The sequence below is a fragment of the Citrus clementina genome, unplaced genomic scaffold (genome assembly GCF_000493195.1).
Source record: "Citrus clementina cultivar Clemenules unplaced genomic scaffold, Citrus_clementina_v1.0 scaffold_7, whole genome shotgun sequence".
NCBI classification, from domain to species: Eukaryota; Viridiplantae; Streptophyta; class Magnoliopsida; order Sapindales; family Rutaceae; genus Citrus; species Citrus x clementina.
This window is the reverse complement of record NW_006262075.1, coordinates 6,309,217-6,325,323: the sequence shown is the minus strand read 5'-3', so window position 1 is coordinate 6,325,323 and position 16,107 is coordinate 6,309,217. Positions and strand designations below refer to the sequence as shown.

Genomic DNA, 16,107 nt, shown 5'->3' with positions numbered 1-16,107 from the left:
AAGTAAGGGTTGTCAGTAAGACTTGAAATGTAAAATGATGGTTTTCTCCTTTATAAATATGCATTTTCTAACACTCAACACGTGTAGCCTAATCCAAGAGACATGAGGGAAAAAATAATATAAATAATCTTACCTCTACTAATACTTGGGTTTGGTGTGTTTCCGGGTTACATTTAATTCACCTGCAATGTGCTTCATTGCAATTTATTCTTCTCAAAACATGCAATGCATATTAATGAAATTCAAAATGCAATGTTATATGTGGAAACTTTGCTTATTCTTCCCAAATACAAAACTATTCCTTGAAGTTTCAATGGAAGACTTGGTGATAGTATAATTTTCTCTTGTTAGACAATTTGAATTATATGTTTCTCTATTAAATATATAAATGTAATTATAATGTCTGTAAACGTAAAGAATAAAAACATGGAATAAATTTATCTTCATTAATGCTGCTTGATTAATCAATTATCTATTTTCTTTCATATTAACTCATCCTTGCAGATATCTAAGTCTTCAAGCAAGAGTTCAAATTTCAAAATAAGACAAAATTCAAGATGAGAATGAGTCTCCTGTCTATCATGAAGTTGAAGATGATTCATTTAAATTCTAAAATTCGTTTTAAAAAATATTGATTAATTGTAATTAACCAATTACATGAAAATTTTATATAAAGTTTTGTGTGGTTATATTTAAATTAGGATGTAAAAAGAATTAAATTTAGGCTGAAAATTTTGAGTAATTAGAAAGGGGAAAAATTGAACCGATCTGAACCGAACCGAATTAATTTGATTCGGTTCGGTCTCCTATTCGGTTCGTGTTTGGTTTCAGTTTTAAAGAACCGATTGGTTTCCAAAACCGACTCGAACCGAGTAAGGCCCAGCCCTATAAAACTCAAAGATTCAAAGGACATTTTCTTCTCTAATTCTCCATCCAGTCACCGCGAAAGCCATGGGAGTCGAGCGCTTTTCTCTGAAAATTTCCGCTCAACTTGAAAAAGTTGCGAGAATGGAACCAGATTTTGAGGATACGGAATTCCCGTACTGGCTGAAGGTAATAAGTTTACTATCTTCCTTAGGGATTTCTTTTTTTTTTTTTAATTTTTTTTTCAGTTCAAGTGCACCGCAGAGGGCTGCCGTTTGGAGCACAGCAAATGGATCCCTCTTTTCGTTGGATCCAAGGTTGCACTTCAGGTATAATAGATATATTTCTTTCGGATGTTATTTTTACGAGTTTTGTGTACACACTTCAGATCTGGTGTCTATTATCATAGAAACTCGTTGTTGAAATGCACTTCAGATCTGGGCAGTACCACTGCTAGTCAATTCAAATTCCATTCACGTAATACTTAATCTTTCTTAAATGCTACTACGAAAAACTAAGCCCCGAGAACAAAAACTATTAGTTGTAGCAATCTATACCTAATCATGTTTGTGCGCGGCGTGCACATCAGCCACTGTTTGATTGATTTAGATGCATTAATAGTTCTCTAATGACTGGTTTATAGAAACACAATTGGCAGCCACTGTTTGATTGATTCCGAACATATTGGTTGGTACAAATTAACCCAGGTCTTGGGAGTCAATTATGCATCCTTCAATTCAAATGTGCAATTGAGCTAGCTAATTTGTCAACAATTTAGGCTGCAATTAAGGTACCAATTTCAAGTATCTAATAGCAATTCCTGCCTATGCTTTTGGTTCTGTTTATTGTTGATGGCTGCTTGTGTCTTATTAATGTATGTGCAATCCTTCTTAGTCATAACATATTTTGTTGTTTGCTTATGATATGATTCAATTTTATGTACAATAGTGTAATGACTGCTCTCGGAGAGGGACTCTAGGCCTGGCCTCTGGATGCTTTGGCGTGCCTTATGTTGGAGGTGAGTCAACACGACAAACCCCAAAAGTAACAAAAAGTGCAACAATGTGGTAATAAAGTTTACGTAAAATAGTGAGCTGAATATCATTAAATGTTGAATAATATGAGATTGAAAGAAACAAATCCAGAATCAGCAAAATGGATCATTGTGCATTGTACAATAAGACAATTGCAGCTGGGTACCTTTGCTCGACATTATTATTTCTCTGTTTGGAAGATTAGGTTTCAAACACCCTTTTGTTAAAGTGGATTTGTTCATGATTTGCAATAGACTTGTTAGGCTATTGTGATTTGCAGTCAAGATTTGGAAGTATGTCTGTCATATGCTTTCGAAGAAATCAATCACTGTAGCAATTAATTCTTACCATTTTAGGCTATTAAGTGAATCCTACTATGCTTTTTGTTAACTGGAAATTCAATTGCATCTTTTCATATTGCCATATTCATTCAGTTAAGATCATTTTCAGGAAAACACTTTCAGGAGTGTTAATTAATCTTGTGGATAATTTATGAGAGAAGCTGACAAATTCTGAATACAGCAAAAGTAAAAGAGCACTAAATCTATGAATGGCCTTTCAATTTCAAGATAATTCAAAAGCTAATTTCAATGGAGTGGTCTATTTCTATTTGATATATACCTTTTGCAGACAAGTTTCTGTGTATTACTTACTCATCAAAATTAAAATTGAAAATTTTTGGGCATAATATGCGTAGATTACAAATAATTATGTGTTAATCATGCAAGTAATCTGGGTTATATTAAGTTCCTCATGTATATGTAAAACATAAGAAATAAAATGCAAAAAGTTATATAAATTTCAACCATACGTCTATTCAATATACATAATTGGGTAAGTCTCAGATTACTCCACCCATGTGAATTGATTATCTTTATATTACCTCCTTACATTTGAAAATTTCAAATTACCTTAAAATAACTTACTTTAACAATTGACCGTAGTTGATTTGCTAAAGAACAAAAATGTCTCCTTTTTAACAATTTTTTTGTTAATTATCGATTTTTAAGCAGCCATGGGTTTGGTATCCATGGCCACGGCTTTGATTGCCTTTGAGTTCTTAGAATTTTCTTGACCATGACAATCAACTATAATCGATAACTATTCAGAGCATTTTCAAATATGGAATTTTGACTTCAAAACTAATCAAGTTATTGCAAAACTTGTTTAGATTTTAATTAGATTTTAGTTTTACTTTAGTTTTTATTTACGGATTGTTGATTTAAAATTATTTATCAACAAAAATTTTGGGAGAGAGAATGTTGCGGTTGTGCTGTATTTATATATAGAAGAGAGTGAGTTTTATTAGATGAAGGTGAATGAACATTAACAAATGAATTTTGATTTTTTTGAAATTAACTGAAAATTAATTTAATTTATGTTGAAGTATCTTTGTTCTCCAAAATATAAGTAAGGAGTATTAGTCATTTTGTCTAATAATAAATATAAAAGAGTGAAAAAAAATAGAAAAGTTTGTTTTCTTTCAATTAATTGAATGTTTCAAATTTTTTAAATACTATTTATCCTTTTAATCATTAAAATTAATGGGAAATAATAAGATTTAGGGAGTAACTTTAAGTTTTAAAAAATAAAGAAATAATTTGAAGATAGTTAATTCATGAGTGGAATAATCTAAAATTTATCCTAAATAATTCAAAATTATGGCTAATATGCGAGGAACGATCGGTGTAGCAAGAGTCAATTAGATAGCAATTCTATATATACCTTTCTCGAATTATATTACTAGTCATTTTCATTCCATTAATTTCATGATTACATGATTTGGGATCCCCTTTTTTCAATCTCATTTGTATAACTGTCTTAAGTGGCCAGAACTTTAACAAGGCAACAAGCAAACTAAAATAATAATAAAATAAAATAAAATAAAAAATTGAAGCCATCTTATATTTGTAAATTTTCATTCAATTTCATTCAGCAACAAACACCTTGAACATTAATTGCTAAGGCTGAAACCAGCCGGATGAAATGTGACATTAACATCAATTCTACAACATCGGCTACATTGATAATATCTGCTACACTCAATGGGTAGAGACTGGAATTTTATGAAGCTTGCAGTCAACTGTAACTAGCTGAGTGGAATCGCCATTGTCGTCGCCGTCGTGTTGTTCTTTAGAAATAATAACATTTGAGTTAATAAGTTGGAGCAGCGCATGTTGCAGCTCTTGTCCATCATACCATTCATGTATGTCTGCCTTTATGAGCTTATGATTTTGGCATATCAAATCCCAGACTGGGAAATTCTTTCTTGGCATGATATAGTCAGTCTGTTTGAGCTTCAAACTAGGGCAAAAATCGCCGGTTCCATCTCCAAAATCGCTTATGATTTTGGCAATAGCACCACTCATTAAAAATTATTAATAACATCAACAATAAAGTTGCCTTGTATAATATCAGTAACTTAATATAACTAGTAAAAATTATTAATAACATCAACATCCCCCCAACTACCATTATCTTTCTTCTCTCTCACTTCCATCGTTTGTCTCACAACCGTCTTCGTTGCCCATTAGCAACTCTTTGCCGTGTTCTTACAACCGTTGTCGTGGGCCATTAGCAATTCCTTCCGGTTTTCTCACAGCCCGTCGCCGTGCAACGTCATATCTTTGTCGTCTCATCATTCTGTCGCAGAGTTACTTCTTACTTATTGTACGCAGAGGTTGAAGGATTTAAGATGTGTTTTTGAGTTTTTGAGCTCTCTCTCTCGCTCTCTCTCAATAGGTTTTAAAGTTGATTTTTTCACTTATGTGATATCTAGTGATTTAAGTTGAAGGTATAGCTCTTAGGGATTGAGATTGTTACTTTGTTTAATTTTAAATGCTTTCAATGCTGTTGTTTCTGTTTACTGTAGCTTTTTTTTTTAATTGCACTGTACGTGTAGCCTAATCCAAGAGACATGAGGGAAAAAATAATATAAATAATCTTACCTCTACTAATACTTGGGTTTGGTGTGTTTCCAGGTTACATTTAATCCACCTGCAATGTGCTTCATTGCAATTTATTCTTCTCAAAACATGCAATGCATATTAATGAAATTCAAAATGCAATGTTATATGTGGAAACTTTGCTTATTCTTCCCAAATACAAAACTATTCCTCGAAGTTTCAATGGAAGACTTGGTGATAGCATAATTTTCTCTTGTTAGACAATTTGATTTATATGTTTCTCTATTAAATATATAAATGTAATTATAATGTCTGTAAACGTAAAGAATAAAAACATGGAATAAATTTATCTTCATTAATGCTGCTTGATTAATCAATTATCTATTTTTTTCAGATTAACTCATCCTTGCAGATATCTAAGTCTTCAAGCAAGAGTTCAAATTTAAAAAAAAAACAAAATTCAAGATGAGAATGAGTCTCTTGTCTATCATGAAGTTGAAGATGATTCATCTAAATTCTAAAATTCGTTTTAAAAAATATCGATTATAGTAATTACAAGAAAATTTTATTTAAAATTTTGTGTGGTTATATTTAAATTGGGATGTAAAAAGAATTAAATTTAGGCTGAAATTTTTGAGTAATTAAAAAGGGGAAAATTGAACCGATATGAACCGAACCGTATTAATTTGATTCGGTTCGGTCTCCAACTCGGTTTGTGTTTGGTTTTAGTTTTAAAAAACCGATTGGTTTTCAGAACCGACTCGAACCGAGTTAGGCCCAGCCCTATAAAACTCAAAGATTCAAATGACATTTTCTTCTCCAATTCTCCATCCAGGCACCGCGAAAGCCATGGGAGTCGAGCGCTTTTCTCTGAAAATTTCCGCTCAAATTCGAAGAGTTGCGAGAATGGAACCAGGTTTTGAGGATACGGAATTCCCGTACTGGCTGAATGTAATAAGTTTACTATCTTCCTTAGGGATTTCTTTTTTTTTAATTTTTTTTTCAGTTCAAGTGCACCGCAGAGGCTGCCGTTTGGAGCACAGCAAATGGATCCCTCTTTTCGTTGGATCCAAGGTTGCACTTCAGGTATAATAGATATATTTCTTTCGGATGTTATTTTTACGAGTTTTGTGTACACACTTCAGATCTGGTGTCTATTATCATAGAAACTCGTTGTTGAAATGCACTTCAGATCTGGGCAGTACCACTGCTAGTCAATTCAAATTCCATTCACGTAATACTTAATCTTTCTTAAATGCTACTACGAAAAACTAAGCCCCGAGAACAAAAACTATTAGTTGTAGCAATCTATACCTAATCATGTTTGTGCGCGGCGTGCACATCAGCCACTGTTTGATTGATTTAGATGCATTAATAGTTCTCTAATGACTGGTTTATGGAAACACAATTGGCAGCAGCAGCAATAGCTGATGCTTTAAAACAAGTAATTGAGATCTTCTAGGAGCATTATTATTAGAGCATTGAATTGTCATCGACAAGAATTCCATTCTTAAAGAAATTGACACATTCATGCATATCACACAAGCAAGCATTTTCCGACCATATTGGTTGGTACAAATTAACCCAGGTCTTGGGAGTCAATTATGCATCCTTCAATTCAAATGTGAAATTGAGCTAGCTAATTTGTCAACAATTTAGGCTGCAATTAAGGTACCAATTTCAAGTATCTAATAGCAATTCCTGCCTATGCTTTTGGTTCTGTTTATTGTTGATGGCTGCTTGTGTCTTATTAATGTATGTGCAATCCTTCTTAGTCATAACATATTTTGTTGTTTGCTTATGATATGATTCAATTTTATGTACAATAGTGTAATGACTGCTCTCGGAGAGGGACTCTAGGCCTGGCCTCTGGATGCTTTGGCGTGCCTTATGTTGGAGGTGAGTCACCACTAGCTGTTGTGGTGTGCTGTCGAGCCAATAGCCTATCAGTTTGACATGGGCTGGAAGATCGTGGGAGTAAGTTTCTGTTGCTGTACTCTGTTTTCATTTGCTAATACTTCATTTACCATACCATGTAAATTGAATTGTTTAACTAGTGCTCCCCCCCCCCCCCCACAGACCAATGGGATTGAATACCCTAATACCAGTCTCTCAACTGGGGGTTTTTCTTTAGATGCAGTTGGTGTGTCGGTGAAGAATCTGAAGTGGAAGCTGGTGAAACTCAATTGGTAAATAATGACACCTGAAATTAGAATGGCATATCAAGAATCTGGAGTGGAAGCTGGTGAAACTCAGTTGGTAAACAGTGACACTTGAAATTAGAATGGCATATCAGCATAAATAAAAGACTTTTTTTTCTCTTTCTTTTTTCTGATCTATGTTATGTTCAATGAAAGAGTCTTAAAATCAAAAATCAAATTAGAAAACTAAGCATAGAATATAATTTGGATGGACCCGGCTGCCTTCCAGTTGGGGGAAGATACCCCTTATTTTGTCATCATTTGCAATAGCCGTAGGATATATGGGCACATGATCTAATGGCTCCAGTTTGATATCTTTAATTATGTTTTAAATTGGCAACCGGTTAAGACAGGTTACATGGTACTTTAGGGTTTTAACAAATGTTCGTGCAATTCGAGGCAGCGAAAAAATTGAGAATAACTGTAGAGTTGGCCATTTTGGTTATGAATTATCCGCGTTGGTGAGTTGAACAACAGAACCTGTTGGAAATTTCAGGTAAGTTTGTATGAAGTGGCAATATAATTGTAGCTATAAGTATAGCAGTGGCTATTAGTTATTTGAAAAAAATCGTCAAATATGAAAATTGTTTTTTTGTAATGAATGTAGTTCATGTGCTTTGAGATTAGACGGAGCAGAAAATCGAAAGTGAGGTTCAGACTAAAAGATAATGTGTAACTTTGTCCAAGAATGAAGGTAGGTCAGAGTGAAAAGCGGAAAGCATGTTATATCAGAAAGCATGCTATATAGAGATTACTAAGGAAACTGTTGTAGATACTAGCGTTGCAGAAGGAAGTAGTGGAAGGGAAAGAAACTATGGATTCTATTAGCTTTTTGTAACTTACAGGTTGCTTATGTTGCAAGAGGTCTCTCATATAATTTCCATGTGAACTCAGTGAATTCCAACTTCTCAAGAACTTAAATCGATGTCAGTCACCGACTTATCCCTTACATAGAAACCGATAATGCAACCCAATAAATCATTGTCTGTCAATTACCTATGCAAATTACTAAGGCCACCGGATACATGGGAGCCATAATAAATTTCAACAAAAAATCTCCAGCACATGTACTTGCTCATAATCAACTCCGTTCAAATTTTCACAAATCTTCGCGCCTACCCCTTACAACGTCATTATACACTGAAATGTTCATTACAAGCAAACTAGTTGAAATTTTATGGAGTAACACAAATGTATTACAATAGTACAATGCTAATTTACACAACATTAACTGTTTTCCTATTTGTTGCCCATATGATAGATTATGATCAGCTTCTTATAAAAAATTCTCATATGCCACAGTTCTAACTTCATTCAACCGCCACGAAATACCAGGTAATTCCTACACAACAGGACGCTATCAGCAACATTATTCGTCAACTGGGGATGATTAAATTCATTACGAAGCATGACAATAACCTGGCTCCTACTTTGATCTCCTTAAACAATGGAGCCCCAGTTGCCCTTCTGCTGTGCAAGGAATTTGTCTACAGATAGACCTTTCACATTGACAGCCTATGAAAATCCACAGTTATAAATCTAAAATAGTGCCTACCAACAAAAAGCAATGTCATTCCACCATTCAGTTTGATTTTATGGTGACAGAGGTTCACAAATATCTCAATGGACAAGGAAAAGCAATTAAACGGATTAAGTATGACAATGCAACATACTATAAAGGCATTTTCTATATTCTTTCCATAAAACACATTGTTCCACATACAACCTAATGCATACCTCAACAACCAAACTCCTTCGAAGAATTATTTTGCTCTTCCAATTAAAATAATGAAATGTAAATGATTAAATAGCTTTCTCAAAGCCTATATTTTGATTATCTTTTGGCCAATAGCATATGTACATGCGACTTAGGGAAATAGATAACAAACAAACATGATAAAATAGGATAAAAAGCAACATTATTCATTAAGGCATTAAGAAAGCAACCATAAGTACAACGAAAATGAAGGACCGCATCATGCATTACAATACCGCCGCATCATGCTGAAATCTGGAGGTCGCATTGGCATAACAGAAAAGTGAAAATAATAAATTTAACCATTTATTCTATTATTTTCGCTGTATCGACTGCAAAACGCAGTCGATTGCCAAATGATATTTCTTCATGGCAGCAAGATTTCATAAATTCAATTTCCAGCAGAATAAATAACAAAAACTTATTTGTCGAATTTCTTCCGCAAGAACCTTCTCCATCTCAAAGGAAACAGACAAAGGAATCAATAGAAACATATTGAACCTAAGCAGGATGAAGCTAACGATTAAACTCTTCATAACAATCCATAACATGCAAAACCATTTACAGCGTCCTCCACAAGAACCATAATTGGCGTCCAACATAAATCTCAAATTTTTACCGTTTTGTTCATGTAATCGGCGTCCAAAACGTGGCCGGTCGGTCACCAAATTTGCGCCATTGGCATTGATATTGTACTGTTTTTATTCTCGGTAGATTAATTATGACCTTTGATTAAAGTGACCATCTTATTCTAAAAAATAATCATGGAGATTAGAGGATTGTTTTTAGACTGTAATGCCTTTAATTATAGTAACCCAAATATATTTCATCCATGCATAATTATCAAAAATAGATTTCAATAATCTTTTCTTGAATAAATGAGTGACTGTACTTAATCATTTCACAAAACAAAAGTAGACTTGCGCTGTCATTGTCTTCATGCTTACATAAAAAATCTGCCAGCAAATATTATTTCACATGAATGTTTTAAAAAAAAATACCATTGGGAAAATGTTTCAAGTCAGATTATTTTGTTTATCTGTTAAAGCCATTGTAAAACATCTGTCATCAATAAATCTCCCGTTGTTACTTATATGGTCGTTATTTGTTTTTATCTTGTTAATGAATATACTGAAGTTAAATTGTTTCTCCGCAACTCTAGATATTGGAGGATTGGCAACGTGGCCCGAATTTGCCCACCCCCTTTTAATTGATCAAATTAAATTCGGCCCACATCGCCACTAATTTAAATCATTCTCTGCAACTCTAGATATTAAAGGAGTGGCAACGTGGGCCGAATTTGAACACCCGCTTATTTTAATTGATCAAATTAAATTCGGCCCACGTTGCCGCTAATTTAAAATCCTTAATAGATCAGTGTTAGGAGCACTGCGTCCCCCTATTAATCTCATTAGCCCACTGCTGTATTATAATGATATTTAAGAACAAATATTAGGATCAGGTTACGGTGCAACTGTGGTACCGTGCTACAGTTGCATCCAGTCGTTTGATGCACTTAGATTGGTGGCGTCCATTGGCATCCAACGGCTGGATGCAATTGTGGCACGGTACCACAGTTGCACCACAGGTTTCTCCCAAATACTAATAGGATTATCTCAATTTATATAAAACCCATATTTTATTTTTTAAAACCCCTATCGTATCTTCTTTTATTTACTTTATCTAGCCACTCTGGATTCTTTTCTACTCAAATGACATTTTTTGTTTAATTGTTTGTAGTTAATAAACTTGATGGTGAATTGTTACCGTAGAGTTTTAAGGTTGGCCAGTAGCCAACGACCTTAAAAGTAAAGAGTACTAATTATACCATGCACAAATTCAATTTGTACTTCCCTAAGCAGCTCCTTTTTTTTTTTAATCCATTTGATACTGAAGAAGAAAGATGGGGCATAAAAGGGTAGCTTACCCAAAACAATTTAGCCATATGATCTTGCAATAGCAAACATTGACTTGACTGTGGCACGTCGATCGCCTTTGCCAATCAAAATCGCCAACATGAGTTTGTTATTGGAATTTATGTCATGCTGAAAAAAAAAATCCAATCTTTTCTTCTTTTTTTTCTTATTTATTCATATTGATTAATTATATTTTGGAAAAGCTAGTGTTTTGAGTTTGTAAAGAGTTTAAACAATTTAAAATGAAAAGAGTGTTTATTTATTAAAAAAAAGAATATTATTAAAATGAAGGTAAGTATAATTAAAAGAGAGATTTTAAGATAATTTTGGAGGAGTGCAAGAATCTACTAAAAAACTTGTACCAAATTAACATTTTGATTGCAAAAGGGTGGTATTGAATTAATTTTTGCACGAAACTCAAAAAGTCTATTTGCATAATACCAAGTCAAAATTGAGGACCTTTCTACAGTACAAGACTTTCTAATGATTAAATTTATATTAATTACCAAAGTAATAATCTTTTAAGGATCATTTATTAAGTTTACGGGTAAGCAATTATTTTGGAAAGGATATAATCATGCGAAACTCTTGTGTTCATTGAGATTGACGAAGAAAATAGATATAAAGAGGATATTTTTAGCAATTAAAATGGGAGTTTAAAGGAAAACTATAAATTTAAATCTTTGTTTGATGGGAGTCACGAGAAATTGGGTTAATTGAATATTTTATTGAGTCAAACTGTCCGAAATTAACTGTCAAGACTTATGATAGCCTCACCCTTAAAATTTTTATATCATCTCTTCTAAATTTTATTTATTTAATTTATAAAATAAAAATGTATATATTAAAATTAACCTATGTAATACAAAATTATATGCTAAAATTTTTATTTATAAAATATATTAAAATATTAAAATCTTAAATTATTTTTTCTTAATATATAATTTTTATCTCCATTACTTTAAATTTTTGTACTTTTCTCAAGAATGTTTGGGGATGTGCTTCAACGAGACCAGCCGGGTTTAGCAGACTTCTGGTAGCAGGGTTCCACGAATAGGTATATCTTGTAAGAGTCTGGTAGCAGGGGAACATGAGTAGGAATATTCTGCTCATCCACGAATACGCCATCCGCGAGGCCGGTCTCCTGTTAGAAGTATAAAGCCATTCCTGCTAAGGGTTGAGGCGAGGAGACCCGGTCAACGACAGTTGGCGAGACGTGCTCTCTAATCCGAGAATCAAGGCACGAAGGTCATGCAACCACCCACGATTACAGAAACGGAGCATCCACTTTTGAGAGGTGGGAGGATAACAGGCGTGAATGGAGGGAAGGTTTGAATTCAGGAGAAGCTTATAAAAAGGTAGTCAACAAAAATAAAAGGGTTAAGATTTTTGACATTGAAACTGAGATAAAGAGAGCATCGAGTAATCGATACCAAAAATTAGCCATAAGATTAGTGGCTAACGTTCCCAGGAACACAAAACCTTCATTTCTGACTTGAGCGTCGGAGGGTTTACGCCGAAAAAACAACCGGCGTGCTCTAACTTATTTATGTGTACGCAGGAATTTTTGGGGAAGAAGTCATACGAGAAGAGATCCTGATCGTGGTCGAGTTGATTGAGCAGAGATGCTGGTCGTGGTCGAGAGGGTAATCAGAATCTCGCATCAATAAAAAACATATCTTTAATTAAAATTTAAAGAATAATACAAATTATGAAATAAGATAGTGTTAAATTTTTTTTCAAGGAATAATAATATTTAAATATTTACTTGAATTTCTTTGGGATAAAATTTTTAAAATATTTATCATTATTCATAAATTACCTCGATTATTTAAGCAGTTCGGAAATTTAAAGGGGGTGTCAAGAGTCAAGACTCAAAAGCCTATTTGATGACAAAAGATTGCGTCATCCGAAGTTGTCAGGGTTAGATTTGCGTACTTTGTAACAAACTAGTTCTTCAACTAACAGATGGAAGTACATAAAATAGATGGAAACGAAACCACTCTTTATCTCCAAAAAGCTTAATTACTGTTGCGTAGCGACTAGCCGCATGTCCGATTCGCGTTAGGAGAAGCAGAAGGACGTGTCCGATTTGGATTTGGAATTTTCAAAATATATATACACGGAGCAGACTGAGGCTACATAATTTTGCTGTTGTGACTTTGTCTGTTTTGGATTCGGAATCCTCAAAATTAAGCCTATACAAAACATAGTTAAAGCAGATCAATCCTTTCTTGACAGTTCTGCTGTTTCGGTTGCCGTCGCTGTCGCTGTTGGACTGTCACGATTGATCGATCGGATGAATAGGTATTTTATCATCCTCATCCATATTGGTTCTGTGTTAACGTGTCTCTTTTTCTTTTCTTTTCTTTTCCTTTCTTTTCTTTTATAAATAATTCAGTTCTGTTTTAGGCTGATTTTTCTTTTTCCGGTGAAAGTGAAAGTTTCAGTGTCTCTTCTCGTACAAAAAAGAAATTAAACATGTTCAATTCAAAATAGTTTTTGTTAGGATTATTTATTTTCTTTATTACATTGAATTAAATTGATAGAATCCAGCCAATATTCTTATTATTATTAGTACTCCGTTGTCTCAATTTAATTAGCATACTTAGAAGGAAGATGTTGCTACTGATTCAGGGAATCTGGTGATGATATTGTTATTATGGAGGAGGTGCTTAGCAGCATGGACAGGATATCTAATTTGCCGGAACCAATACTGCATTGTATTTTGTCATTCCTCTCATTTAAACAAGTAGTTCAAACAACTGTTTTGTCGCAAGCATGGGAACATGCCTGGCGTACATTCCCAATTTTGGAATTTGATAAAACTTTCTTTAATCAAGTTCCTTCGGTTTCTTGCAACAACAAAATTGAAGCTCAACTTGGAGATGAGAAGTTAAGCAGGGCATTAAATTATGTAGAGGGAACTCTGCGCACCCGCCGCAGGGAGATGATAAGGTTAGACAAGTTCACACTTGACTTGTATGAATTACGGGTAAAAGAACTCGGACCATTTGTAGACCGGTGTATCTTCTCTGCATTAGAAAGTGATGTCAAAGAGCTGAAACTCGCACTTCCATTTCATACTAGTGCACGTGTTGTTGATACTAGACCAGGAATGCCTTCAGTTGACGCTCATAACAAGCGCTGCTACAATTTGCCTCAAGAGGTTTTATGCTCAAAATCAATACAAGTGTTAGCCTTAAGTTGTTGTAAGCTGCAGTCTCTGAGAAGTGTGAAGTTATCTTCTTTGAAAAAATTATGTCTCACAAGCGTTTATGCTGCCGATCAAGTCCTTGAGAGCCTAGTTGATGGCTGTCCTTTGATTGAACATCTAAGTCTGGTTAACTGCCTTGGCTTTAATACTCTAGATCTATCAGGTCTTACCAAACTCAATGAATTCAAGGTCCTTAACTGTCTGGAAGTTCTATGGCTTTCTATCCAAGCTCTGAATGTGAAGACAGTTAGCATTCAATTAAGCTTACCATGCGATATCAATGTAGCCTCCTGTAAGAATATTAAATTTTTAACTCTGCGCCTGCTTTCTCTGAAGGATGAGTGGCTTTGTAGCCAAATTCCTAACTTTCCATTCCTCGAGAATTTGAATTTGGTTGGTTGTGACAAGTTGAAGAGTATTAAGATTTCAAGTCTCAGTCTTAAGACGCTGAAGATCTTTGAATGTGCAGGGTTGATTGAAGTCAAGATTGAGGCTCCTAATTTAAGTATTTTCAGATATGAAGGTGATGTGGTATCCTTCTCTATAGGTGCTATGACTTTGTTGGAAACTCATCTCAGTTTCGACAAGAATAACAGCGACATTGACTGGTATTCTGAGTATATTGGACTCCTTGCAATGTTCCATAATGTTTCCAAAGCGGTGAATTTGGAAAGTTACGAGGGTGAGGTATGTCACTTCTTGCATTCTATATGTATACATTTAAATATCGAGCTGTTTACTATTTTACATACTTTTTTATTTCTTATATATTATTCAAATTCTTTTGTGCAGAATGCGGATATTCCAGAAGACTTGAGGCAAATCCGATCTTCCCCATTCTATGGTTACAACAACCTGGACTTTGTAATAACTGGAACCCGTGTGCGAGTCGCAATTAAAAACACTATCGATGGTTTGCTCTGGATTTCACCTCATTTAAGGACTGTTACAATCAAATCATTTTACTTGAACTGGTTCTCTTTTAAGGTACTGAATATTTTGCATTGGTCTGAATTAGTTCTTGGTTTATATTGTGAGAATTATGTGATTATGATACACATGTAATGCTGGTACTTAAGTTGGTCCATTTTACGTTTATGCCTTTGTTTTGCGTGCTTGTAACAAACGCTGCTTTTCTTATAAGTGCCTTGTCCTTTTGTTTCAGTTTGAGTTTTCTTATAAGAAGCAGGCAGTATATGAAGGAGGGATTGCTCAATGCTGCAAATCCCGTCCCATCTCATGCTGGCGGCAGTGCATAGAGCAAGTTGTGGTTGAGTATACATCTAATTGTGTAAACAACGTCAAAAGGTACATTTTTAACGGTGAGGACATTTGGGAGAAGATAGATTGGCTTGCAGATTTGGACACTAGCTTGGCATGGAGTGTTGAACTCTAGCCTTGCGTCTGGCTAGCCCCTATGGCTCTTGTATTTTTATTTTGGATTGATTAATAAGGAGTCGGGTAATACGGTGCCAGGACAGCTTCTTTTATGTTTGTTAGTTGAAGACATTGTTTGTCATTTTTATTTATTGAATAACAAAAAGGTCAAATAAAGTTTTTCTTTGGACTTTTTGTTCTTCGGAGCAGAATGAAACTCAAATTAAGTTTTTCATTTAGCCGATGGGAGGTTCTCTCGATTTTTTGGAAAAAGTGTTTTGATGATACAAGTTTCAAAAATTAGGTAGTGCAGATTATTTTGGTGACTATATGGTTACATGAACTTCTTATAAAAGATAGGTGGTGGTAGAAACTAGATGATGTGAAATTTTTTGGTGGCTTAATATAATGATGGCTATCTGATGCAAGTTTCAAAAGTTAGGTAGTGCAGATACTATGATGAGATGCATATTCTAAGGTTTAAAGTTGTTGGCGTGATCACAGGGCTAAAAAATTATTGTTCAGTCACATTCGTTAATGAGTTTGTTAATAAGAATTAAGGAAGCTTGTGATCACCAAGTTTGTTGTACAGTTTTGGAGTCTTACTAAACTTCTTGGTTCATGCTGTTATGAAAATGAATCTTGCAAAGTTGCAGATTTAGCATTAGCATCTTTTTAAGTAGAAAGGAAGGTATTTGGGACAACAATGATGGTGTAAATTAGTTTGTGTTGCTGGCATATGTTATTTAGACTTATTTCTTATGGTGTAAAAGGTGTCTCATTCAAACGCTCATATTTTGTTAAAATTTTGATCTAAAGCGATCTTGACATAAATA

At 34.2% G+C, this 16,107-nt stretch overlaps 1 protein-coding gene, 1 long non-coding RNA gene and 1 pseudogene across 3 annotated transcripts; all 3 read left to right on the top strand.

Moving 5' to 3' along the window:
- The first annotated feature begins 956 nt into the window (after positions 1-956).
- Positions 957-1,888, top strand: LOC18037367. The gene is made up of 3 exons (XR_002904575.1): positions 957-1,053; positions 1,129-1,193; positions 1,813-1,888. It is a non-coding gene; the product is annotated as an uncharacterized LOC18037367 (long non-coding RNA).
- Positions 1,889-5,427: 3,539 nt separating this feature from the next.
- LOC18037806 lies at positions 5,428-7,195 on the top strand (annotated as a pseudogene).
- A 5,350-nt stretch (positions 7,196-12,545) lies between these two features.
- On the top strand, positions 12,546-15,647 carry LOC18037464 (F-box protein At5g03100). 2 transcript variants are annotated; one of them, XM_024180167.1, is made up of 4 exons: positions 12,546-12,984; positions 13,281-14,581; positions 14,687-14,881; positions 15,060-15,647. In XM_024180167.1, exons 2-4 carry the CDS (start codon positions 13,340-13,342, stop codon positions 15,288-15,290), a joined length of 1,668 nt encoding a protein of 555 aa, XP_024035935.1. In that variant the 5' UTR covers positions 12,546-12,984; positions 13,281-13,339; the 3' UTR covers positions 15,291-15,647. The 2 variants fall into 2 exon arrangements, with proteins under 2 accessions (XP_024035935.1, XP_006426492.1); XM_006426429.2 differs by having other exon boundaries at positions 12,547-12,984; positions 13,315-14,581.
- Positions 15,648-16,107: the final 460 nt, after the last annotated feature.

Coding starts and splice junctions, on each gene's coding strand:
- LOC18037464 (XM_006426429.2), top strand. Junction 14,582..14,686: donor TGGAAAGTTACGAGGGTGAG/GTATGTCACTTC, acceptor TCTTTTGTGCAG/AATGCGGATATTCCAGAAGA. Junction 14,882..15,059: donor TGAACTGGTTCTCTTTTAAG/GTACTGAATATT, acceptor CTTTTGTTTCAG/TTTGAGTTTTCTTATAAGAA.